Source organism: Monodon monoceros, unplaced genomic scaffold, assembly GCF_005190385.1.
Source record: "Monodon monoceros isolate NGI ecotype Baffin Bay Population unplaced genomic scaffold, NGI_Narwhal_1 Super_Scaffold_14, whole genome shotgun sequence".
Taxonomy (NCBI): Eukaryota; Metazoa; Chordata; class Mammalia; order Artiodactyla; family Monodontidae; genus Monodon; species Monodon monoceros.
The window spans coordinates 25,560,530-25,587,380 of NW_021703770.1; the positions used below are offsets into that span (position 1 = coordinate 25,560,530).

Sequence of the window (26,851 nt, forward strand, 5' to 3'; positions counted from 1 at the left end):
TAGTTTTCATCAAGTTTGGAAAGTTTTCAGCCATTATTTCTTCCAGTTTTTTTTTTTTTTTTCCTCTGTTTTCTCCTTTGAGGAATCTAGTTACCCATTTTTGGATTACTGGAAGTTAACCCCAGCTCATCAATGTTCTTTTTATTTTTTTCTGTTTTTTTTACATCTTTCTTTGGGTTTTTTTGTTTGTTTTTTTGGCCCTGCTGCGCAGCATGCAGGATCTTAGTTCCCCGACCAGAGATTGAACCTGTGCCCCCTGCAGTGAAAGCATGGGAGTTTTAATCACTGGATCACCAGGGGAGTCCCTTAAATCTGTTTTATTTTGGATAGTTTCTATTTTCATGCCTTTAATTTCACTAATCTTTTTTTTTGCAATGTCTATTCTGTCATTAATCCCATCTAGTGTATTTTTCATCTTAGCTATTGTAGTTTTCATCTCTAGAAGTTTGATTTAAATGATTTTTAATACCTTTCATGTCTCTGGTTGTCATTTTGAACATTTGGAATGTACTTTAATAAATATTTTAATTTTTTTAATTTAATGTTTCATTAAACATTTTAATGTTTTAAAACATTTTAATGTTTTGTTCTGCTAATTATAACTTCTGTGTCAGTTATATGTTGCCTTCTGTCGATTGGGTATTCTCATTGTGGGTTTTGTTTTCTTTCCTCTTTGCATGCCTGGTAATCTTTGGATGCAAAAAGTTGTGGATTTTACCCTATTGAGTGTAAGACATTTTTGTATCCTTATAAATCTTCTTGAACTTTGTTCTGTGATGCAGTTGAGTTACTTGGATTAATTAGATTAATTCCACTAGGTCTTGCATTTATGCTTTTTTAGCCTTGTCTGGAGCAATGCTCAGTCTATGGCTGATTATTCCTCACCACTGAGACAAGACTTTTCTGTGTACTCTGCCTATGAATTCGGAGTTTTCTCTGGTCTGCCTAGTGGGAACAGTGACAGCTCCTAGCCTTGTGTGAGTACCCAACACTGTTCCCTCTAATCCGTTCGGATGGTTCTTTCCCTAGTCTGGGGTAGTTTGCTCAGACATATGCCATTAGTTCTCTGCTGAATATTTGAGAGAGACTCTCTGCAGATCTCTGGAGTTCTCTCTCTCTATGGCTCTCTCTTCTCTGGTACTCTGTCCGATGAACTGTAGCTGTCTTGGTCTCCCCAGACTTTCAGCTCAGAAATCTCAACCCAGGGAGCTGGTCAGGTTCTACCTCACTTTCCCCTCTTTGTGCTGTGGGCTGGAAACTCACTCATGGCACTAAGCTGGGGCAGTAGTAGAGCTCACCTCATTTGTTTCTCATCTCTTAACGATCACTATCCTTTGTTGCCTGTTGTCTTGTGTCTTGAAAGTTATTGTTTCATGTAATTTTGTCTGGTTCATTTTATTTTGTCTTACTGGTTGTTTCTGAGGGAGGGATAAATCTGATTACTATTATTCCATCTTGGCTGCTCAATGCATATTTTTAAGGGAAAAATAATTTTATAGAATGGTAGAGCTAGAAACAAAATTAAAATGGGTTAATGAGGGTAATGAGAAAATGGGAGTGTAGACTCTTTTTTAGAGAAGTACAGGGTGGGAGAGAGCTCTGCTTTGAGTGCAGAGCGAAGAAGAGGAAATCTTTTTCATGTGTTTTGAGAGTGGGGAAGTTTTCAGCATATTTAAGTGGAGGAGAAGGGGCCAGTGGAGAGGAGATAACCTGAGGAGAGGCCTAGAAGAGGCAGGAGAGAATGGAATCATAAACAGCTGTGAGAATTAGCCTTGGGAGGGAGAAGAGGAACCGGGAGATTAACACTTACTCTTTTTCTTAGGTGTCACATAGCAAATACTTCACATAATTTAAACTTGTCAATAATTTCACAGGATAAGTATTATTAACTTTTATTACAGGTGAGGAATCAGGGTAGAAAGTTAGGTAACTTAACCTTAGCCATCAGTGGCTAACCTGACCCTACAGCTCGTGCTTTTTCTAATGCACTTTGTGGTCTCTGGGCTGTTTCTTCAGGGCAGGGAGAATAAAAACTGGTGAAGGTTCAGGCTATAATTGGAATAAAGGGAGAGAAGAGCCATGTACCTTATTTATGTAAGTTTACTATAAAATTCATGCCTACTCTTCTGGAGGAAAATTTGGGGAAGAGAAGCTGTGTTATGGTGCAGAAGCATTGTATAGAAGAGTAGTGGGAGCAATGCTGCTAATTCTAGCCCTGCCTTGTTCTGTACATTTTGCTTCAGAACTAATACAAGCCTGTACTCTTGCTGTTTTACATCTTTATATGCAAAGAGCAAACACAGTAACTAGGTGAACAGAAGACTTAACTGATCATTTTTAGAAGATAAATGGTCTAAGAAGCGACCTTTGTGAGTTAACGTTCTTTGGCCCTTCCCCTCCTTTAAAAAAAATACTGTACTTATGTAAGTATTAGATTGAATCATATTCAGTTGGTGTCAAAAGAGTTGAATATTGACAATTTCATGTGGTTCAACCTAACTGTGCATTTTGAAAGGACAAGAAGCAGTAATTGTGACCATTGTTAGCACGATTAGGACACAGAGATCATGTCTGTTTTATTTACCAGTATTTGCCCAATGCCAAGCACCATGTCGGGCCCATAGTAGACATTCAATAAATAATTTGTGAATGAAAAACTATAGGTTTTTGAGGTTCCATGCATGTTTTATAAGAAATATAGGTAAAGATTAAGGGAGATTCCCTTTTTGTTAGGCCCTAAGTTCTTTTTCATAGAATAAGAGAGAAGGCTTTTTCAGCAAAGCTGTTTTATTTCTAATGTAAGATAATGTTAATAAAATATTTTACTACAGTGGCTTATTAGCCCTCTGTTAAAGAGGTTCCTCTTCTTCAGTCATATCAAAGATCAAGCTGGATTGGAGACTCCCTGCTGTCCACCCCTCCCTTAGTCTTTACAAAAGAGCCCCATCAATGGTTAAGCTCTGTCACATTCTGGACATTGCTTTTCTCCTTTCACTTTTCTCTGCCTGCCCTTTTATACTCAAGTTGATTGACAGGGTAAATGCAATAACTTTTCCTTTCTCATTTGGGGCCAGAGAGGTGGCCTTTTTCTGAGCACTGTCAGCTTTTGCAAAATAGCAAGTATGTAATGTGCCCTTCATTTGTGTCCTAATAACCTACATAAATTAATCTTGTCAGAATGCAGCAACCTAAGACTTAGACTATTTCATGGTTTCCTAATAATGGTTTTCCAGAATCAGTACAGTTACAAACAAGGTGTTGTACCAAGGCAAAGGGCTAAGAAGTCTCTGGCTTGTTCAGGTTTGGTCAGGGGTCTTTGGTACAAATATGAAGAAAATGTATTTGTTGTATCATTGCCTAATATTACTGCTTTGGAACATTCTGTTACCACATACACTTCCTGCAGCGTCGAGTTGAATCCACACAGTGGTGCTAGAAAAACAAGATTTAATGATTGTTTCCCTTCTAATCAGTGAATATGTATTTTTAACTTCCTTATAAAATAAACACTTCCTTGAGTCATGTAATAATTTCCTCAGCCTCTATCAAATCCATCACAAAGTTAAAATGATTTAACCTCTGATAGGTCTCCAAATTTCAACCATCCTTTACCTGGATGACTGCAGTAGCTTCCTGGTGGATCTTCCTGGGCTTACTTTGCTTTGCTCTGGTCTGTTTTCCATAGGTAGTTATAAGTAACCTTTTTTTAATTTTTTAATTTTTTTATTTTTGGCTGCGTTGGGTCTTCGTTGTTGCGCGTGGGCTTTCTCTAGTTGCGGCAAGCGGGGACTACTCTTCATTGCGGCGCATGGGCTTCTGATTGCAGTGACTTCTCTTGTTGCAGAGCATGGGCTCTAGGCACGCGGGCTTCAGTAGTTGTGGCATGCAGGCTCAGTAGTTGTGGCTCGCGGGCTGTAGAGCACAGGCTCAGTAGTTGTGGCGCGTGGGCTTAGTTGCTCCGCGGCATGTGGGATCTTCCTGGACCAGGGTTCGAACTCGTGTCCCCTGCACTGGCAGGCGGATTCTTAACCACTGCGCCACCAGGGAAGTCCCTATAAGCAACCTTTTATACATTCGAATCTGGACTTTACTCTCCCGCTTAAAAGTTCTTAAATGAGCTCTTATTACATTGAGTTTATCAACAATGATAAATAAAGGCAAGGCCTTTTGTGATCCAGCTTCTGCCCAGTTCTCTAGCTTTATTCACCTGTTGCCTTTCCTTGTGCAGTTCTCCATGTTGCTCTGTATTTCAGCCAGTCTGGCTGACTTTTAGTTTTTTGAACACAAGTGTTTCCTTCTACTTTCGCCTGCTCTCATTTTGCCTGTGATAAGTAGTTTGTGTGTGTGTGTGTGTGTGTGTGTGTGTGTGTGTGTGTAGGGATGTTTCTTAAGTTAACTCTACCTTGTCCTTTGTAGCTTGGCTCAAATTTTTTAAAGCCTTCTTTAATCTCCCCAAGTAGATCAGCTTCCAGTGTTATTTGTTCTCACAGTATCCAATACTTTTCCTTTATAACATTTATTACAGTTTAATTATATATTTATTTATTTGACTAACGTCCATTTCCCCACTGGATCATAAGTGTTAAGAAGGTAGATTCTGTGCTCTTTTCTCATCATTGTATCATTTGTGCCTATTAAAATATTTGCTAAATAAATGAATGAATAAATGTAAGTCAGCCAGGCCTCAAGGCAGGTAATAGAAGTACGAACAGGTGAGCATTTGGGGAAAAAAGATGAAAATACTTGCAATCAGAATACAGTAAGGTGAGCTTCATAATTAAGGTAAAATATTGGCCCAGCGTAGTCTACTTATGTATCTCCTGTTGGAGCAGAAATTAATTCTAGGTCACTGGTAGCCCTGAACTATAAGTTTCTCTCTACATAGAAGGGAAGGAGGAGTGGGAGGCAGAGATCAGGCTTGGCAGATTTAAAATTATGGAAGCAGGACTTCCCTGGTGGCGCAGTGGTTAAGAATCTGCCAGGGTTTGGGCCCTGGTCCAGGAAGATCCCACATGCCACGGAGCAACTAAGCCCATGCGCCACGACTACTAAGCCCGTGCGCCACGACTGCTGAGCCCGCATGCCACAACTACTGAGGCCTGCGCGCCTAGAGCCCGTGCTCTGCAACAAGAGAAGCCACCGCAGTGAGAAGCCCATGCACCGCCACGAAGAGTAGCCCCCACTCACCACAACTAGAGAAAGCCCGTGCGCAGCAGCGAAGACCCAATGCAGCCAAAAATAAAATAAATAAATAAAAAGGAAACATAAAATGATGGAAGCAGCTAAGAGAGTAGATCTTAAAAGTTCTTATAACTAGAAGAACAGTTGTAACTATGAGGTGATGTCTGTGTTAAGTAAACTTATTTTGATAATCATTTCACAATAAATACATATATCAAATCATTATGTTGTGTACCTTAAACTTATACAATGTCATATGCCAACTACATCTCAATAAAGCTGGAACAAGGTAAAATAAAGTTATGGAAGCTTCCAATGCCCTAGTGGAAAAAACACTGTTCTTTAAATAAGAAACCTTGTTTCTGTTCCAGATATGATCACTGTTTTGTTCTGTACTCTTGGGAAAGATGTGGTATAGCATTAGAGAAGTCACCATTTGCACTTACATTTATTTCCATAATTATTTTATGGGATAATAAAAACATTCTCTTTATTTCTTAATGTGTGGTAAAAAATGAACGAGGTGATAGAGGTAGAGCATTTTAAAAAGCACACACTTTATAAAGTGTACTTAATATTTGCCCAGAAAACAGGAAATCTTTCAATTTTATGATTTCTCTGTCCTTTTTATTTATAATTACAAGGAAGAGGTACCTAAAAGAAAAGAGTGTGATATGAAGAGCTCTATCTCCTCTGGCCACTGTATTGAGTTCTGTAAGGGCAGGGGCCTTGTCAGTTTTACTCACTGTTTATCCTCTGCACACAGTGCCTAGTAGGGGCCCAGAAATTGTTTTTGAAATGAAAAATGTAGTGAATTGTCCTGAGGCCTTGGTAATTAGTATTCTGTGATTTTTTTGCCTTGTTGGCATTCTGCAGAAAAGAACAATCTGAGGCAGAACTCTTGATGTTTGTTTATTTTTCTTATATTTCAGCTGTGGCAGAAGTAAAACTTCGAGATGATCAGTATACACTGGAACACATGCATGCTTTTGGAATGTATAATTACCTACACTGTGATTCATGGTATCAAGACAGTGTCTACTATGTTGATAACCTTGGAAGAATTATGAATTTAACAGTGATGCTGGTAAGAAAAAAATTTGTAATACTAGGATTTTCCAATAAATTTGTTACTTAATTTTCCCTTTTCATCTAATGTCTAGAGAATTGAGGTACACATACCTTTAATATATGGAATCCTATCATCAGTTTATGTAAGGCTTCATTTTGTTTAATTCAATTTTAATTTTTCCCCTTATTCCTGTTACTTAAATTTACTTATTCCCCTCCACTCTTACCAACAGGCAACTACTCTGATGTGTTGTATATCTCAATATTGATGTAACTGCTTTTTCTATGTGAGTAGTTAATCCTATGACAGTGGATTTATCTGTTTTTTCCTTTTAGTTAATTTTTGCTTTATGTATTTTTAAGTATGTTAATTGGGTGCAGACATTTTATCAATAGGATTGTTTTGTCTGTTATGCAACGTCCTTTTAACATTATAAAATATCCCTCTTTATCTCTGGGCTCTGGGAATAATTTGTCTTGAAGTCTTCTGATATTAATATAGCTGTCCTGGCTTTTTTTGTTTGTTTGTTTAATTAGTATTTGTCTTCTTCTTTCCGTTTTCTTTGAATTTGTCAGTGTTGTTATTTTTAAAGTGTGTCTCTTGTAAAGAGCATATAGTTGGGTCTTGTTTTTTATCCAGAATGACAATCTTTGTCCTTTAATTGGCTTAGTACATTTATATTTAATGTCATTACTGATATGGCTGGGTTTATGTTACCGTTTGCTAATTCTTTCCATTTTGTCCCATCTGCTCTTTGTTCCTTTGTGTCTCTCTTCCTATCTGTTTTTTTAATTCATCACAGTTTTTCTCTTTAAAAATTTTTTTTCTTAAAATTCCACTTAATTTTCTCTTTTAGCTTTTTATTTAAACCTGTTTGTATTGTTATTATTTTTAATGGTTAATGTAGAGATTGTAGTACTCATCCTTAATTTATCCTACTTTGCCTCCAATTAATGTTATTCCACTTTAAAAAAAATGTAAAAATCTTATGATATTATAATTCCTTTTACTTTTCCATCCTCTGCGCTATTGTCATACATTTTATACTTCTTCATATGTTGTAAGCTTCACAATACATTGTTAATGTATTTGCTTTAAGTAATCAGTGGTCTGTCAGTAGCTTCCTGACTACTCTGCTCCTTTCAGCTTTCCTTTGTGTTGCATCTACAGAATAATCTATCCAGTTTGCTTGTTTAATCTTATCACTTCTCATTTAAATTCCTAAAATATTTCCTTTATGACAAAATCCACACTTATTAATATGTAATTTTAGAATAGATAATGCATTCATGTGATTTAAAAAACAAGAAATTTAAAAAGGTATTTAGTAAAGTCTCTCTGACCCCAGTTTTATCTGTCCTGTGTTCAGTACCCCTTTTCCCTCCGTAACTTCTTATTAGTTTCTTGTATATTCTTCCAGAGGTGGGGTTTTTTGTGTGTGTGTTTGTTTGATTTTGATTTTCCTAGCAAGTATAAGCATAAAGTGATGTATTTGTTTAAAAAATACAAACTCCTCACCTTGGCAAATGCAGCTTATAATGCCCTTTTCTCCAGCCTTGTCTTTCACCACTTTGTACACTACATTCTAACAATACTAAACTCTTGCAGTTACTGAAACATGCTCTGTATCCTTTTCCCTCCAGCCCTTTTCCCACATAATTTACTCTACCTGAAACATTCTCTCTTACTTGTGTGTCAGGTTGCTTCCCAGTCTTCACTTGAGTTTCAGCTAACTATTTCATCTAGGAGGCTTGATGACGTCCTCCCTTTGTTTCCCCAGGGATATTCAAACCATTGGCTCTCAGATCTGCACGGACTTTGAATTCCTGCTAGGCCAGGGGTTGGCAAATTTCTTCTGCACGGGGCCAGATAATAAATGTTACAGGGTTTATGGACCAGTCTTATGTTACAGGTGCTCAGTTTTGCTGTAGTAATGTGAAAACAGCAGTTCACGATATGTAAACAGTGATTGTGGCTGTGTTCCAATAAAACTTTATTTGCAAAACCAACAGGCTAATTTGGCTCATGGGCTATAGTTTGCCAACATTTGGTCTAGGCTGTGGGTCTTTCTTATATTTCTGTAATCCTAGCAGCCAGCAGAAGGCTTAATCAGTATGTTTATACAATGGATAACAGTTGTTTAAAGCTTGTTCTTACTCTTTGGAGTTGGCTTTTCATTTTTTTTTTTTTTTTTTTTTCCCCTTTGTGGTACGCGGGCCTCTCACTGTTGTGCCCTCTCCCGTTGCGGAGCACAGGCTCCAGACGCACAGGCTCAGCGGCCATGGCTCACAGGCCTAGCCGCTCTGCGGCATGTGGGATCTTTCCGGACCGGGGCACGAACCTGTGTCCCCTGCATTGGCAGGTGGACTCTCAACCACTGCGCCACCAGGGAAGCCCGGCTTTACATTCTTGATAGGATCTTTTTATTCTTCAGGTACAAGTATGAGTCTGGTTTGTTGAGATAATTTTACTGAATAAGAAAGATTTATTTTTCTTCAACAAACATGTATTGAATACTGCTGCATGCTTTGTAGCCACACACACAAATAAATTGATAATGTCACAGCGGAAGTAAGGATAAGATGCAGAAGTAGTATGGAGGAGGAAATAGTTTACTACTATGCATGGCTAGGAGAGGGATGTGGATAGGGTCACATTTTAGAGCCAGAAGCTTGGTTTCATCAGTTCACTCATTGATAATCATGATTTGGTATACTAATTCCAACTTAAATCAAAAGATTGGAAATCTAGAATTAAAGCTCATGACTGCATTTGCAATACTGTAGATAAGCAGTGTGGACTGGTCAGTATATTTTTCTTCTATTGCAGAGTTTCCATAGGAAATAAAATTATTTTATTTATTTATTTATTTTGAGGAGACTATTTACAGCTTTCTTTTTTTTAAATTTTTTAAATTTTATTTACTTTTTATACAGCAGGTTCTTATTACTCATCAGTTTTATACACATCAGTGTATACATGTCAGTCCCAATCGCCCAATTCATCACCCCCCCACCCCCACCCCATCCCCCTGCGGCTTCCCCCCTTGGTGTCCATACGTTTATTCTCTACATCTGTGTCTCAACTTCTGCCCCGCAAACCACTTCATCTGTACCATTTTTCTAGGTTCCACATACATGCATTAATATATGATATTTGTTTTTCTCTTTCTGACTTGCTTCACTCTGTATGACGGTCTCTAGATCCATCCACGTCTCAACAAATGACCCAATTTTGTTCCTTTTTATGGCTGAGTAATATTCCATAGTATATATATACCACATCTTCTTTATCCATTCGTCTGTCGATGGGCATTTAGGTTGCTTCCATGACCTGGCTATTGTAAATAGTGCTGCAATGAACATTGGGGTACATGTGTCTTTTTGAATTATGGTTTTATCAGGGTATATGCCTAGTAGTGGGATTGCTGGATCATATGGTAATTCTATTTTTAGTTTTTAAAGGAACCTCCATACTGTTCTCCATAGTGGCTGTGTCAATTTACATTCCCACCAACACTACAAGAGGGTTCCCTTTACTCCACACCCTCTCCAGCATTTGTTGTTTGTAGATTTTCTGATGATGCCCATTCTAACTGGTGTGAGGTGATACCTCATTGTAGTTTTGATTTGCATTTCTCTAATAATTAGTGATGTTGAGCAGCTTTTCATGTGCTTCTTGGCCATCTGTATGTCTTCTTTGGAGAAATGTCTGTTTAGGTCTTCTGCCAATTTTTGGATTGGGTTGTTTGTTTCTTTAAAATTGAGCTGCATGAGCTGTTTATATATTTTGGAGATTAATCCTTTGTCCGTTGATTTGTTTGCAAGTATTTTCTCCCATTCTGTGGGTTGTATTTTTGTCTTGTTTATGGTTTCCTTTGCTGTGCAAAAGCTTTGAAGTTTCATTAGGTCCCATTTGTTTATTTTTGTTTTTATTTCCATTACTCTAGGAGGCAGATCCAAAAAGATCTTGCTGTGATTTATGTCAAAGAGTGTTCTTCCTATGTTTTCCTCCAAGAGTTTTAGAGCGTCGGTCTTACATTTAGGCCTCTGATCGATTTTGAGTCTATTTTTGTGTATGGTGTTAGGGACTGTCCTAATTTCATTCTTTCACATGTAGCTGTCCAGTTTTCCCAGCACCACTTATTGAAGACACTGTCTTTTCTCCCTTGTATATCCTTGCCTCCTTTGTCTTAGATTAGTTGACCATAGGTGCGTGGGTTTATCTCTGGGCTTTCTATCTTGTTCCATTGATCTGTGTTTCTGTTTTTGTGCCAGTACCATACTGTCTTGAATACTGTAGCTTTGTAATATAGTCTGAAGTCAGGGAGTCTGATTCCTCCAGCTCCATTTGACTGCTTTGGCTATTCAGGGTCTTTTGTGTCTCCATACAGATTTTAAGATTTTTTGTTCTAGTTCCGTAAAAAATGCCATTGGTGATTTGATAGGGATTGCATTGAATCTGTAGATTGCTTTGGGTAGTATAGTCATTTTCACAGTATTGATTCTTCCAATCCAAGAACATGGTATATCTCTCCATCTGTTGGTATCATGTTTAATTTCTTTCATCAGTGTTTATAGTTTTCTGCATACAGGTCTTCTGTCTCCCTAGGTAAGTTTATTTTTATGTATTTTAATTTTTTTGTTGCAATGGTAAATGGGAGTGTTTCCTTAATTTCCCTTTCAGATTTTTCATCATTAGTGTATAGGAATGCAAGAGATTTCTGTGTATTAATTTTGTATCCTACTACTTTACCAAATTCATTGATTAGCTCTAGTAGTTTTCTGGTGGCATCTTTAGGATTCTCTCTATATAGTATCATGTCATGTGCAAACAGTGACAGTTTTACTTCTTCTTTTCCAATTTTATTCCTTTTATTTATTTTTCTTCTCTGATTGCCATGGCTAGGACTTCCACAACTATGTTGAATAATAGTGGTGAGAGTGGACATCCTTGTCTTGTTCCTGATCACAGAGGAAATGCTTTCAGTTTTTCACCATTGAGAATGATGTTTGCTGTGGGTTTGTCATATATGGCCTTTATTATGTTGAGGTACGTTCCCTCTGTGCCCATTTTCTGGAGAGTTTTTATCATAAATGGGTGTTGAATTTTGTCAAAAGCTTTTTTCTGCATTCATTGAGATGATTATATGGTTTTTCTTCTTCAATTTGTTGATATGGTGTATCACATTGATTGATTTGCGTATATTGAAGAATCCTTGCATCCTTTGTCATGGTGTATGATCCTTTTAATGTGTTGTTGAATTCTGTTTGCTAGTCTTTTCTTGATGATTTTTGCATCTATATTCATCAGTGATACTGGTCTGTAAATTTCTTTTTTTGTAGTATATTTGTCTGGTTTTGGTATCAGGGTGATGGTGGCCTCATAGAATGTGTTTGGGAGTGTTCCTTCCTCTGCAATTTTTTTGACGAGTTTGAGAAGGATGGGTGTTAGCTCTTCTCTAAATGTTTGATAGAATTCACCTGTGAAGCCACTGTTTGTTGGAAGATTTTTAATCACAGTTCCAATTCCATTACTTGTGATTGGTCTGTTCATATTTTCTATTTCTTCCTGGTTCAGTCTTGGAAGGTTATACCTTTCTAAGAATTAGTCCATTTCTTCCAGTTTGTCCATTTTATTGGCATAGAGTTGCTTGTAGTAGTCTCTTAGGATGCTTTGTATTTTGACGGTGTCGTAACTTCTCCTTTTTCATTTCTAATCTTATTGATTTGAGTCCTCTCCCTCTTTTTCTTGATGAGTCTGGCTAATGGTTTATCAATTTTGTTTATTTTCTCAAAGAACCAGCTTTTAGTTTTATTGACCTTTGCTATTGTTTTCTTTGTTTCTATTTCATTTATTTCTGCTCTGATCTTTATGATTTCTTTCCTTCTGCTAACTTTGGGTTTTGTTTGTTCTTCTTTCTCTAGTTCCTTTAGGTGTAAGTTTAGATTGTTTATCTGAGATTTTTCTTGTTTCTTGAGGTAGGCTTGTATAGCTATAAACTTCCCTCTTAGAACTCCTTTTGCTGCATCCCATAGGTTTTGGATCATCGTGTTTTCATTGTCATTTGTCTCTAGGTATGTTTTGATTTCCTCTTTGATTTCTTCAGTGATCCTGTTGGTTATTTAGTAACATATTGTTTAGCCTCCACGTCTTTGTGTTTTTTACCATTTTTTCCCTGTAATTCATTTCTAATCTCGTAGAGTTGTGGTCAGAAAAGATGCTTGATATGATTTCAATTTTCTTAAATTTACTTAGGCTTGATTTGTGACCCAAGATGTGATCTATCCTGGAGAATGTTACGTGCACACTTGAGAAGAAAGTGTAATCTGCTGTTTTTGGATGGAATGTCCTATAAATATCAATTAAATCTATGTGGTCTCTTGTGTCATTTAAAGTTTCTGTTTTCTTATTTATTTTCATTTTGGATGATCTGTTCATTGACGTAAGTGAGGTGTTAAAGTCCCCCACTATTATTGTGTTATTGTTGATTTTCTTTTTAGCTGTTAGCAGCTCCCTTATGTATTGAGGTGCTCCTATGTTGGGTGCATATGTATTTATAATTGTTACATCTTCTTGGATTGATCCCTTGATCATTATGTAGTGTCCTTCCTTGTCTCTTGTAACATTCTTTATTTTAAAGTGTATTTTGTCTGATATGAGAATTGCTACTCCAGCTTTCTTTTGATTTCCATTTGCATGGAATATCTTTTTCCATCCCCTCACTTTCAGTCTGTACGTGTCCCTAGGTCTGAAGTGGGTCTCTTGTAGACAGCATCTATATGGGTCTTGTTTTTGTATCCATTCAGCAAGCTTGTGTCTTTTGGTTGGAGCATTTAATCCACTTACGTTTAAGGTAATTATCGATATGTATGTTCCTATGACCATGTTCTTAATTGTTTTGAGTTTGTTTTTGTAGGTCCTTTTCTTCTCTTGTGTTTCCCATTTAGAGAAGTTCCTTTATCATTTGTTGTAGAGCTGGTTTAGTGGTGCCGAATTCTCTTAGCTTTTGCTTGTCTGTAAAGCTTTTGATTTCTCCATCAAATCTGAATGAGATCCTTGTAGAGTAATCTTGGTTGTAAGTTCTTTCCTTTCATCACCTTAAGTATATCATGCCACTCCCTTGTGGCTTGTAGAGTTTCTGCTGAAAAATCAGCTGTTAGCCTTATGGGAATTCCCTTATATGTTATTTGTCGTTTTCCCCTTGCTGCTTTCAGTAATTTTTCTTTGTCTTTAATTTTTGCCAATTTGATTACTGTGTGTCTTGGTGTGTTTCTCCTTGGGTTTATCCTGTATGGGACTCGCTGTGCTTCCTGGACTTGGGTGGCTATTTCTTTCCCCTGTTAGGGAAATTTTCAACTATAATCTCTTCAAATATTTTCTCAGGTCCTCTCTCTCTCTCTTCTCCTTCTGGGACCCCTATAATGCGAATGTTGTTGCGTTTAATGTTGTCCCAGAGGTCTCTTAGGCTGTCTTCATTTCTTTTCATTCTTTTTTCTTTATTCTGTTCCGCAGCAGTGTATTCCACCCTTCTGTCTTCCAGGTCACTTATCCGTTCTTCTGCCTCAGTTATTCTGCTGTTGATTCCTTCTAGTGTAGTTTTCATTTCAGTTATTGTATTGTTCATCTCTGTTTGTTTGTTCTTTAATTCTTCTAGGTCTTTGTTAAACATTTCTTGCATCTTCTCGATCTTTGCCTCCAGTCCTTTTCTGAGGTCCTGGATCATCTTCACTATCATTATTCTGAATTCTTTTTCTGGAAGGTTGCCTATCTCCACTTCATTTAGTTGTTTTTCTGGGGTTTTATCTTGTTACTTCATCTGGTACATAGCCCTCTGCCTTTTCATCTTGTCTTTCTGTGAATGTGGTTTTTGTTCCACAGGCTGCATGATTATAGTTCTTGCTTCTGCTGTCTGCCCTCTGGTGGGTGAGGCTATCTCAAAATAATTTTATTTGATAGCTTACTTGACGTGAATCAGAGCAAAGACTAATATGTCTTTGATTCCTTTTCCTGTCCTATTGTCTAGCTTCTGTGGACACCTTAGAATAATTTGTTATAGTTCCTTATTTGGTTTAGTCTCTCTTTGCCTGTCTGTTGACTCATTAAAGACACTAAATACACACACACTCTATATACACTATATACTGGATAGTGTATGCACACAGCCAGATGCCCTGTAGACATACATGTGTGTTATATTGCCCATACATGATCATACACATCCATACTCTGCATATGCATAGTTAGCATTTTATTGTGTGTTTTAAATTTAAGGGCTTTTACTTTTTTTTTAAGATTCGGTTATATTTTGTTTAGAAAGACAAATCTAAAATCTGGATATTCTTTAAGAATATTTACTTATGGAGCCTAACTCAGTCACATAGTCTAATATAATACTATTCATTCAACATTCAAAATGTTTATTGAATACTTGCTATATGTTATGCATTATTGTAGGCACTGGGAATGCTGCAGTATACAAAGTAAAGTCTCTTCCAGTTTATTAATTTACAGTAGAATATGAACAGCTTCCTTCCCTCTCTTCCCCAGTTTGAACTTAACATTGAAATAACAACCTCTTTTGTATGTTTGTACATGTTCAAAGCAATGTACATCTTCCTAATTATAGTGTACATTTAAATTTGTTTAGTTTCCTGGTAAAATTGGAAAGTTGTGTTTTTTTCTCCTCTTCGAAAGCAATAAGGAAACTATAATTTATAATGCATGACTTCTGGGAAAGTTTCTACAAGGTGCATTCTTTCCTAGTTCTCAGTTGTCATTCTCATCCCTGAATTGTTTTAGCACTTCATATGTATTCTCTTTTTAGCAATTGGATTACAAAGTCCTTGAATTATTTAGTCAAAAAGATATAATACCCACTCTAAAAATAGTTTATTAGACCCTCTATCAAAAAGACCTACCATATACCTATGTATACCTTTTTTGTTTTTTTCCCCAACTGTTAAGTGACAACTGTATGTTTGAGTGAGAATCCCCTGACCTGAATGTTAGTTTTTGTAAGTTGTATCTCCTGGGCTGGCAGGTGTCCTCAGAGAGGAGTCCTCTGGTTTCTTGTCTGAGAAGTATTAAGGCCTGATTTTGGCTTTCTGGGATCCAAAGGAAAGAAAAGAGTTTGTAGTCTCATCTTTTAATATGTGGGGATTTGCTGATTCCTCTGTTTTCTTTCATTGGTGTCCTTTACCCCTGTACTTAGCTAGGCCTGATGGCCAGAGTCAGTCTAGTTAAAGCTTTCATTAGAGAAATCTCCAGTGTTTTGCTAGAGTGGGTAGTTTTTTTTTGTTGGGGAGAATTGGCTTTTTTTTTTTTTTTTTAACCCAAGAACATGGTATGTCCTTTCATTTATTTAGATCTTCTTTTATGTCCTTAAGTAAGAGTTTATAGTTTTCCCTTGATCTTATGCTTATTAAGTTTATTCTTGAATATTTTATGGTTTCTGCCTCTCATTAATATAGTTTTTTCTGTTTTCTTTCCTAGATGCTTATTGATAAAGACTATTTGTTGTATAAGCAGTCACCTTATTTGACAATTAATTTTTACCTACTCCCATTTAGGTTTTCAAAGTACATAGACAGTTCCATCCTTAGCAAAAGGAAATGGTTTTATCTCTCCTTTTCCAGTATTTATGAAAGTAGAAATAACATTCCTGTGTCATTTTATTTTTGTCTTATTGAGGTTAGTAGACAGAACCTCTGAGACAATGTTGAATAATAATGTGGACTGCAAGTATCCCTGTTTAGCTTTTGATTTTAATTGTAATGGCTTTTAAATTAAGAGAATACTTATTGTCAGTTTTAGATAAATAGCTTTTATTGTTCTAAAGTTGCTTCTTTGAGTTTCTGTTTCTGTTTAATGTTTTTATTATGCCTGCTGAATTTTATTGCATGCCTTTTCAGAACCCACCTATTAATGATTGTGTGCCTTTTATTAATTTGTCAATGTAGTGACTTAAATTGATATATTGTAGTTTTAAAATTCTTTAATTTCGTAATTCCTTAAGTTCCTGGAATAAATTATTTTTGGTTAGAGTGTGTTATTCTTTTGATACATTATTGGTTTCTATTTGCTGACATTTGTAATATTTGTATTTGTTTTCACAAGTTATATTGGTTTTTGGTTTTGATTTTGTTGATATCTGTCAGATTTTGATTAAAGTTTTTTGCTGGCTTCCTTGAATTGGAGAGCTTTTTGGAACTGGAATAGTTTCAGATTGGAATAATCTGTTATTTTTCTGATCAGCAACAAAGGCAATTGACTTGCTGTTTGAACTGTGCTGGGGGCAGGTGGAGAGTATTGGCTGCTAGATACTCATTGACTTTTTTTAAAGCAGAAAACAGTTCTAAGATACATTTTATTGTCTGATTTTTTTTTTTTTTTGAGTCAAAGGCACACATGCACAAATCCCAGAGAGGTTCTTTTCTTGTGGCTGATTTACAAAAATGACCATCCATGTTAATCTGGGCTAAACAGTATTGTGGTCAAGATGAAAGCTGTAGGGCCCAGGAAAGGAAATCCACAAGTTGCTTGACCGTTAGGTTTGTCAGGAGCCAGCAGGTGGCAGCAGTTCAACACACAGGTTTATAGAGGCATTACACTTCTAAGTCAGTCTAACTTGTGGTTTACAATTGTTAATTTTAGAGAAATGTCAATTGGGAGGAAGTACAGTTAGGAAGTAGAAAATTCCTTAGGAAAGAAAAATAAATTGTGTTTTAAAATTTGGTTCTTTAGTATTTTGTCATTTTATTATGATATTAGGGCTTATTTTAAAGTAATGTGTTCTGTTTCTTAATATTTACGGAATTAATTTTGTCCTAATTTATTTTTCCGTTTATCTGAAAAACTCATGTTTTTGCTACTAAAGAAGAGCGTCATCTTGTGGTGTCTCTTTAAATTGCATGTAAAGAGAGGAGAGTTACTGGATTCCATTTGAAGCATGCATTTGTGAGGTTGCTTGTTAGTCCAGCTCAGTTGTATGCCAGTATGTTCTTATCTAGACCTGAATCTAGCTTATTTTCTACAGCTGAATTTATTAATAGGGAGTCAGTAATTTACCTGGTTAAAGAAAAACGAGTGGAGTAAGTTCTTGGAACTGTGTGTGCTTAATGCATTATTGAAAGCTTTGTGGTACATAAAGACGTTACTCAGTCAAATTGCAATTAATTTAAAACACCCTTCCTTAAAGCTTTAGCAAAAAAAAAAAAAAAAGGGTGGGGGCAGAAAAGGGAAGACTTTTTTTTTTCTTCCAAATAAAGTTAATAGTTATTAGTGATAAAAGCCTTTCTCCAGAAAAAGATCACTCCCTTTTAAAAGGGCAAATTTTTAAATGTCAGTGTCTAATAATACTAGTAAATGGCATCCGTATTTAATTTAGCTTGACCAGTTTTTTGAGTAGTGTTTTCTGTAAATGTACATGTATTAGAAAAATGCTTTGTCAGTTCAGAGCTTGTCTCCTTGTAGCTGTAACTAAGAGATCCCCAAATGGTTTTGAGATGTTTTCATAAATATGTACAGTTTATGAAAACAGTACTTATTTACTGTTTAGTGTCATTTATATACAATATGTGGACATTGAGATTTTTGTATTATGTTTTGTTGACTCAGGAATCTAATTAAAATAATGCGTAATATATTAGCCTGAAAGAAAAACTGAATATGGTAGTTTCGTTCCTATTAGGGTTTTTTTTTTGGCGGGATGGGGAGTTATTCTATAAGTTGCATTGAGTTCGGGGGTATCATTTGTTTAGAAAACCTTGAGAATTGGTTTCTTCTCAAGAAAGTGTGGAATACAGGAAAGACCAGCTTTTGGAGTGTGGTCAACCAAGATTTGACTATTGGCCCTGCCATTTTCTAGCAGTGGAATTCCAGGCAAATTATTTAATCTTTTTGAACAGAGTTCTTTATCTTCTTAAAGTGGGATAATAATTTCAACTTCATAGGGTTTGGAAATAATTAAATGAGATGGCAAAAAGTCAAAGCACTTATTTAATACAATACTGTACATTGTAGTCATTCAATAAGTGCTCCATTTATCAATGAAATTTTAAGTCTTTTGCAATTCACCTGTGAAATGTTAGAATGATTTTCAACAGCTTTGAACATAGTTACGTTAATTTTTTTTTTGACTGGAGGAAGAAAATGATTGGGTGGGACCAGGACATTATAGATGCACATTACATAAAGCTTTATTATTAGGACACTGTAAAACTGTTATTGAAGGTTATTCAGAAATAACTTAGCACTGTAATTTACACAAGAAAATATTTTATTGGTACAGTCCATTTAAAATTAAAATGTACTCTTTGAGAATTAGGTTTCAAAAATCAGGAACATTTAGGTTCTTTCACATAAACTATCATATAACTTTGAGATACTGTATGTTTTCTTTTGAATTTTAATTTAATTTTGGCCTCACATTTATAGACTTGAATATCTTAATCATTCTACTAGATATTGCATTCATTTATCTGATAATTAGATACCTAGCAATCTCAGTTATATGGAACCTTGTATTTAAAAGAAGATGGCTTAAAGCCACCTTTATAATTGAATATGAAATGAAGAATAGTGGCTTCCTAATAATGCTTCCCTAGATTAGACATAGTGAAGAGCATGTAATGGAGGAGACCACTAGAAACTTTTACTTTGAAACAACTATTCTGAGGAAGAAGTTCCATTTTATTTTATCTTATTCACATCCTTTAATTATGTATATCACATGTAAATTATTCAATATGGAAAAAAAACAAGCAATGTATTTGAAGCAGTAATGGAAAATTCTTCTTTACCCCCAATCTCCCTTACCACCAGTTGCACTTTGATCTCATTTTCCTAATAGTAAACGCTATTAACAGAATAGCACGTGTCTGTCTACAGCTTACTCTGTGCTGTCATATCGCAGTGTTTGTTTCAACGTACATGGATTTATACATATTCTGCATCTTTTTTCCCAGTTATTATCTTGGTGATCTTTTTGATGTATTGTAAATCTACTTCAGTATATTTAACAGTTATTTGGTATTCCAAAGGATGATTATTCCACAGTTAACCATTCCTCTGCCAATGCTCTCCAGACAATGATGCCAGGTACACATCTATAGTTGAACACACTGGATTTATTACTTTTTGCAGCAGAGGAGAATGCATACCATGCGGAACCGTAGGGTATCTCAGAAGATGTTAGAAAGGACTTATTGTAGGATTGAGCTTATATTAGATGATTTGAGGGGAGGATTTAAGAGACTGGGGCTTTGCTCTGGATTGGATACTGTCAGGAAACTGGATAATTCCATGATGGATATCTTAATAAGTCTTATCCAGAAGGAGGGAAGAAGACTGGGCCAAGGCTCAAGCTGTGGTTAGTAATAGTGGCATGGATTAGGGTCCTGTTTGTAGCTTTGGCAATGTACATGTTTTATCTGTGTTCAGGTACCATTACAGGGTGATGCTGTTTTTGTCTTGTTCTGTTATGGTGACAGAGGTCACACAGCAGCCTTGTCTGATGACAATGTTCTGTGAAGTTGTTTATATTCATCAGGAGAACATAGCTGTTAGTGTCACCAGCTCATAGCAAAACCAAGGCCTAGCTGATACTACCAGGCTAGCACTGGGATGCCAAGGGCTGCTATTTTCTTACTTACTGTTGATAAACAGCTAGGTTGTATCTTAGTTTTTATTGACACAGCTTTTCATTTTCATCGTTAAAATAAACATTCTCGTTATATGGATCTTAGTGTACATGTGCAAGTATTCTTATAATATAAATTCCTAGAAGTGGAATTATATTAAATGGTATATAATGCATCATAAAATTTGATTTATAATCATTGCTGAAAGCCTATACTTATTTCTGTTCCCACCAACAGGGCACCTTAGCCAAGAATAGACATTAACAGTCTGAGATTTTTTTTTTTCTGGCTAATAGAGATATCTTATTATTTTAATCATATTTTTTTTTACTAGTGAGTTTGAGCATTTTGCTCATTTTTTAAAGCAGTAGTTTTCCTGTTCATATTCTTTTCCCATTAAAAAAATTTTAATAACCTTGTCTTTCTTGTTGAGTTTTAAGGGTACTTCGTATGTTATAGATATTAGTACTGCTTTATATTTGTGGCAAGTATTTCTCTCCCTACCTCCTATATGTCTTTTATTTACATAGGAAGGCTTTCTCCACCTTGAGATTATTAAAACATTATTAATCTTCTAGCACAGTTATTTTACTTTTCCCTTAAGACATTTATTTTATTAATCTATCTGGAGTAAGGAATATTTTTGTGTAATTTTTTCCCTAAAGATCCCTAGTGTTCCACTATCATTTGTTGACCAGTCCATTTCCTTCACAATAATTGGAAATACCACATCATGTTCTAAATGCCTACGTAGACATCAGCCTGCAGTAAAATTTCTCTTACTTGCCCTTCACTTAACTAACTGGGTTAACTGACATTCTCTATTCTCTTTGAATAACATACTGACTCAAGACCACGGTAAGCTTAATGTTTATTGCCAGTAGGCTACTCAGTACTATGCTGTTACAATTCTGTTTCTGTTAGTTGAGCTTTACATCACTAATACCGAGATTTTGTCATTCTAAAAACTTTATGCCAGCTGTGTTTGTCGTTGCATTTTCATTATTTAATGCAATCTTATGTAAATCAGTAAAATATGAGTACAGAAAGAAGGAAAGTTGCTGTTTTAAAGAAAATTGCATGCTTTAGAAAGAAACAGTGGGTCACTAAAAAACTTGAGGCTAATAAGGACATAGTTTACTTAATTTTTTTTAATATGTACGTATATTGATCTAAACAGTTCTAGGAGTAGAGAATGAAATACATGAATCAAGGATTATTTTTGTACTGCAGGAAAACCTGTTAACTAAAAACTAAAACAACAATAAAAAATTAATTGAGGGCTTCCCTGGTGGCGCAGTGGTTAAGAATCTGCCTGCCAATGCAGGGGACACGGGTTCGAGCCCTGGTGCGGGAAGATGGCACATGCCGTGGAGCAACTAGGCCCGTGAGCCACAACTACTGAGCCTGCGCGTCTGGAACCTGTGCTCCACAACGGGAGAGGCCATGATAGTGAGAGACCCGCACACCGCGATGAAGAGTGGCCCCCGCTTGTCACAACTAGAGAAAGCCCTCGCACAGAAACGAAGACCCAGCACAGCCAAAACTAAACGAATTAATTAATTTTAAAAAAATTAATTGAATTGAATACAGTTTGGTGTATGAGAGGAAGTTTATTTTCTCAGTTGTAGCCCTTTTTATATATTTTCTTGTAAAACATTTTAATGATGTGTAATCCATCTTACAACTTTATATTGTAAGGACATATACATGATAAAAATGTGTCAACAAAAACCCAAGCTGTTAATAACATAATACAGCATTTTCATACCACAGGAATGTCCGTGTAGGCGTTTAGAACATGATGCAGTATTTCCAATTAGTTAAAAATACTGATCATTAATTTTAAACTTAGAAGAATGAAGACTAGATTACTGCATTGTATTAGTTTTCTGCCATATTGCTATGTAACAACTTACTTCAGAGCTTAGTGACTTGAAACAAATGTTTGTCATCTCACAGTTTCAGTGAGAAATCAGAGTGGCTTAGCTGGGTGGTTCTGTTCCAGGGTTTCTCAAGAGAATGTAGCCAAGGTGTCAGCCAAGACTGCAGTGATCTGAAGGCTTTACTAGGGCTAAAGTGTACACTCCCAAAATGATTCACTCACAGGGTGCTGGTTTTTGTCAGGAGCCCTCACTTCCTCCTCATGTGTGTCTGCCATGTGCAATCCAAGAGAAAGCAAGATAGAAGATGTAAAGTCTTTTATGACCGAGTCCGAGAAGTCACATACCGTCACTTTTATTTCTTCGAAGTGAGTCAGTGGGACAGCTCACACTGAAAGGCAGGGAAATTAGGCACCTACTCTTGAAGAGGAGCGTAACCAGTGCACTGAAGATATTTATTCTGTGTGTGTATGGGTCACGGAGAGGGCGGGATTCATTTATAATGTTCTGCTTCTTTTTAGGACACTGCCTTAGGAAAACCACGAGAGGTGTTTCGACTTCCTACAGATTTGATAGCATATGACAATCGCCTTTGCGCATCCATGCATTTCACATCTTCTACTTGGGTTACCTTGTCAGATGGAACTGGAAGATTGTATCTCATTGGAACGGGTGAACGTGGAAATAGTGCTTCTGAAAAATGGGAGGTGAGTTTTTTTTTTTTCTTTAGACTTAGCAAAGTCTGGAAAGTATATTCAAATTAGATCTTAATGATTTTGAAATAACACTTTTTTAGGGATAGTTTACATGTGACCTCTTGATTTTTATAATATATAATGTTTTGGATATCTTTTTAAGTTAAATTATAAAATGTATACCTTTTAGGAAACTGATATATTAGCTATTACTGTTTTGATCTGGGGTGCGTGCAGTTGTCAAGAATTGCATTTGCTTTTCAGCAAATACCTATTGAGTGTTTTATAAGTGTAAAGCGGTACACTAAGCAATGATGCTGCCACCTTCTTCTTCTTGAAGAGTTGGCCAGAAAATTGCATTGTCATGTCTTTTCTCCTCTACTCTTGTTTTATTTGCTGGTATGTTTAAGGGCCCAGCACACTGCTGCACCACTCTGCTAACTGTCTGGTATGTTTAAACTGGTCAAATAGTAACTATACCAGAGTATTCCCAACTTAGAAAAATATACTGTAGAATAAATAACTATAGTTACGTACCAGTCTCCAAGATGTCATTTTTACTTCAGTTTTTTAAAAACAATGTAACAGACTTAAATCTGAGGGGCAGGTGTTAGGATTTTAATAGTAATAAATATGGAATTATTTTCTCTAGAGCCACAGTTTTTGAAGGTAGAGAAGAATGACACTGAGTTGTGCTAATAAGTACAATGTGATATTGCTACTGTCTAAATCTCAGCAGGTGGCCTTTCGTTCTGGGTAGCTAAAGCGATATGAATTTAATATTTTACATCTTATAAAATATTTTTATCAGACCAATAGGTGCCTACAAAGACCAGGCTTTAATTATTTGAGAAAAACCAAGAAGGCCTTAGTGGTTTACCTTTCTTACTAAGTTATACCAAATGCTATACTTCCAAATTGTAGTATGTTCAAAAAACTAAGCAAAAAACACAGTAAATTATCAGAACAACAATAGCCTGTTTATAGGGGGCCTTTGTAGTCACAGTTTCAAATAGTTATTGGACATTGTGACATTTTCTGTTCTGGCCTCCAGTAATAACTTTTTATTTATTTATTTATTTTTTCCTTGCTGAGGCAATGTGGTATATAGCACAGCTACCTGAAATAGTTGGAAGGAATTTGGAGAATGATGGGCAGGAGAGATATGAATGAGAATTTATCTGTTATCAAGCCGTGTGGATTCTGTTGGTTTTCAGTAGTAAGAAACACACTGACCTTGTTCACCTTCAGATTAAAAATAACACCACATATTCCACCAGAAGGAAATTCATATGGGTTTATATTTCATTTGGTTTTTGCTGTGTATATCTCCTTGGCACATATTAGGCCTTCAATAATATTTTGTAAATGAATTCAAAATTTAAATTCACTCCACATCCTCTTCAGTATTTGTACTATCATGATGAAATCAACACTCTCTGGGGAGGTGGGGGGAGTGGGAAAGGGATGGGACTTGGGCATTACTGAGGTGGGAGGAATACTGAGGGATATTGGTCGCTTTGAGAGAAATAACTCAGTAGAGTTTCGAGACTTTGGGGGAATTCGTGTAAGAGAGGAGGCTAAAAGTGAGCGTGACGGGGGCATGGTAGGGCCTAAGGGGGCCAAGCAGGCGTGGTGGTGATGACTCAAATGTAGAAGGAGAAATAAAAGAAGGCAAGGAAGACTGCCTGTTTCCAAATGTGTGGCCTCTAATGTGATGGGGGTGCTATATATCAACAATATCACAGTTGATTTGCTAGGTTTGTTCAGAAGACTGGAAACTTTAGCCTAAGAATTTTTAAGAGTCCAGACATCTACTCCTCTGGTCTCATGAGAGAGAAAGAAGAGAAGGAAATAGTAAACTGGCTACTTGTGCTTGGCAGAACTTTCAATTTTTTCTCCCTGTGGTTTATTTCTTGTCCCCCAAACAAAAGCAGAACCCAGTCAACCAACTATAAAAAACCATGTCTGTCATCTCTGTTTTGAGTATTTGAGGTGTTTTTGGTTTTTTATCCCTGCTTATGGAAGACTTTAGAATGGATTTCAAAGCTCTACTATTCGAATAATTTTGGCAGAGTTGCTCAAACACAAAGAGAAAATGATGACGTTAAAGCACACTTTTTTTAAAATTTTCTTTTACTTTTTTTTTTGCGGTACGTGGGCCTCTCACTGCTGTGGCCTCTCCCGTTGCGGAGCACAGGCTCCGGACGTGCAGGCCCAGTGGCCATGGCTCATGGGCCCAGCCGCTCCGCAGCACGTGAGATCCTCCCGGACCAGGGCACGAGCCCGTGTCCCCTGCATCGGCAGGCGGACTCTCAACCACTGCACCACCAGGGAAGCCCTTCTTTTATTTTTTATTGAAGTATAGTTAACTTACAATGTTTTGTTAGTTTCTGGTATACAGCAAAGTGATTCAGTTTTACATATATATATTCTTTTTCATATTCTTTTCCATTATAGTTTATTACAAGATACTGAATATGTTCCCTATGCTATACAGTAGGATCTTGTTGTTTATCTGTTTTATATATAGTAGTTTGAATCTGCTAATCCCAAACTCCTAATTTATCCCTCTTCCCCTTTGGTAGCCGTAAGTTTGTTTTCTGTGTCTGAGTCTGTTTCTGTTTTGTAAGTTCATCTGTATCATATTTTAGATTCCACATATAAGTGATGTCATATGGTATTTGTCTGACTGACTTCACTTAGTATGATATTCTCTAGGTCCATCCATGTTGCTGCAGATGGCATTATTTCATTCTTTTTTATGGCTGACTGTAGTATTCCATTGTAGGTATACCACATCTTCTTTATCCATTCATCTGTCAATTGACATTTAGATTGCTTCCATGTCTTGGCTATTGTAAATAGTGCTGCTGTGAACATTGGGGTAAAGCACATTTTTCTTTATAAGGCTTTCAGGTAGGAGCTGATATGAGGGGATTCCAGATAATGGGTTTAAAAAGAATAAAAAAGCTAATTTTTGTCTCAGATTAGTATTCAGCTATTTATTTTTTCATTTATTTGAAAAGCTTGTTTAGAAATTAGTCTTAAAACCTCTCCTATTTGGTATTTAATAAAAATATAATAGTCTTTTAGATTATGTGTTTGTCTTATAAAAAGAATTTGATAAGATTTTGTGTGTCTTTGCATAATGCTTTGATTCGCTTTTTAAAAAGGAGCTTCAGTATTTAAATAGAGTTGGTGGAATTATACCTTTTAAATGTAAGTGGGCTCTTTTGTTTTTGAAGAACAAGAAAGTTTTTGTGATTTGTTCTCTAATTCCTTTGACTCTTACCTTTGTAAATTTCCAGAAAACAAAGACAAACAAACCAAACCAAACACAAAAGGAAAAAGCATACACACACCCACTCACAAATACACACGAACTGTATTCAGAAACTAAGAGGAAGAAAGCAGAAATAAATCAGAGATGAGACAGGGGAAGAGATGCAGTAATGCATGTTGACTTGCTCATGTCCTGTACAGAACATTCTTTAAATTTGACAATTCTTTTCTAGAAGATTGCTTTTAATTCCCTTTCTCCTTTAGATGCTGTTTGGATGCCCTGTTGTTTTCTTTGTTTTTAAGCCAAGAGTACTGATCAGTTTTTTCTGTTAAACAATTAGGTATTTTCCAAAAGTTCTTTCTTCAAGCAATATGATTTAAACTTGTACGCTTTATTTAAGGGCTTTTTTCATTTTTGTATCCTTGTAGTAAATATGGATGGTATCCGAGTTATTTGTTGGATTGTCAGAATTCTGTATATTTCCTCTGTGCCATATACATTCATCTAATACATTTTTGTGAGGGGCATCTTTTTTCTTTTTTGTAGATTATGTTTAATGAAGAGCTTGGAAATCCTTTTATCATAATTCACAGTATCTCATTGCTGAAAGCTGAAGAACATTCGATAGCTACCCTGCTTCTTCGAATAGAGAAAGAGGAATTGGATATGAAAGGAAGTGGTTTCTATGTTTCCTTGGAGTGGGTCACTATTAATAAGAAAAGTAAAGGTAAAACAACAAAAATCTGATCTCTCTGTAGTGGTTGCCGTAATTTAGTAGGTTTTGAAATGCAAAGAAGTTCCTGTAAATGCTATTTGCTTTTTCTTAGGCACTGTGTTATGATTCTGGTACCTGCCACCCGGTGGAATGAATATTTATACATAGTTTCTCCTTAGGTATGGATTATAAAAAAATAATAATGTGTTTCCATAGTCAGATGTGCCTTTTTGTGTAAAAGGAGACACTATTACATAATTTTGGAATAATTTAAGTGTATATTTTTAATATATACAAAAGTATATGTTAATATGTGTATGTGTATGTATACACACACACACACACACACACACACACACACACACACACACACACA

The 26,851-nt window shown here is 36.1% G+C and overlaps 1 protein-coding gene across 1 annotated transcript in view; it reads left to right on the plus strand.

Moving 5' to 3' along the window:
* The window catches only part of NUDCD1 (NudC domain containing 1), an 87,433-nt gene that overhangs the window by 5,461 nt on the left and 55,121 nt on the right, over nucleotides 1–26,851 (plus strand). The window contains exons 2-4 of the mRNA XM_029223144.1: nucleotides 6,114–6,268; nucleotides 22,301–22,486; nucleotides 26,307–26,487. Of these exons, the coding sequence (XP_029078977.1) occupies nucleotides 6,114–6,268; nucleotides 22,301–22,486; nucleotides 26,307–26,487 (522 nt within the window). The remainder of the gene's footprint in view (nucleotides 1–6,113; nucleotides 6,269–22,300; nucleotides 22,487–26,306; nucleotides 26,488–26,851) is intronic.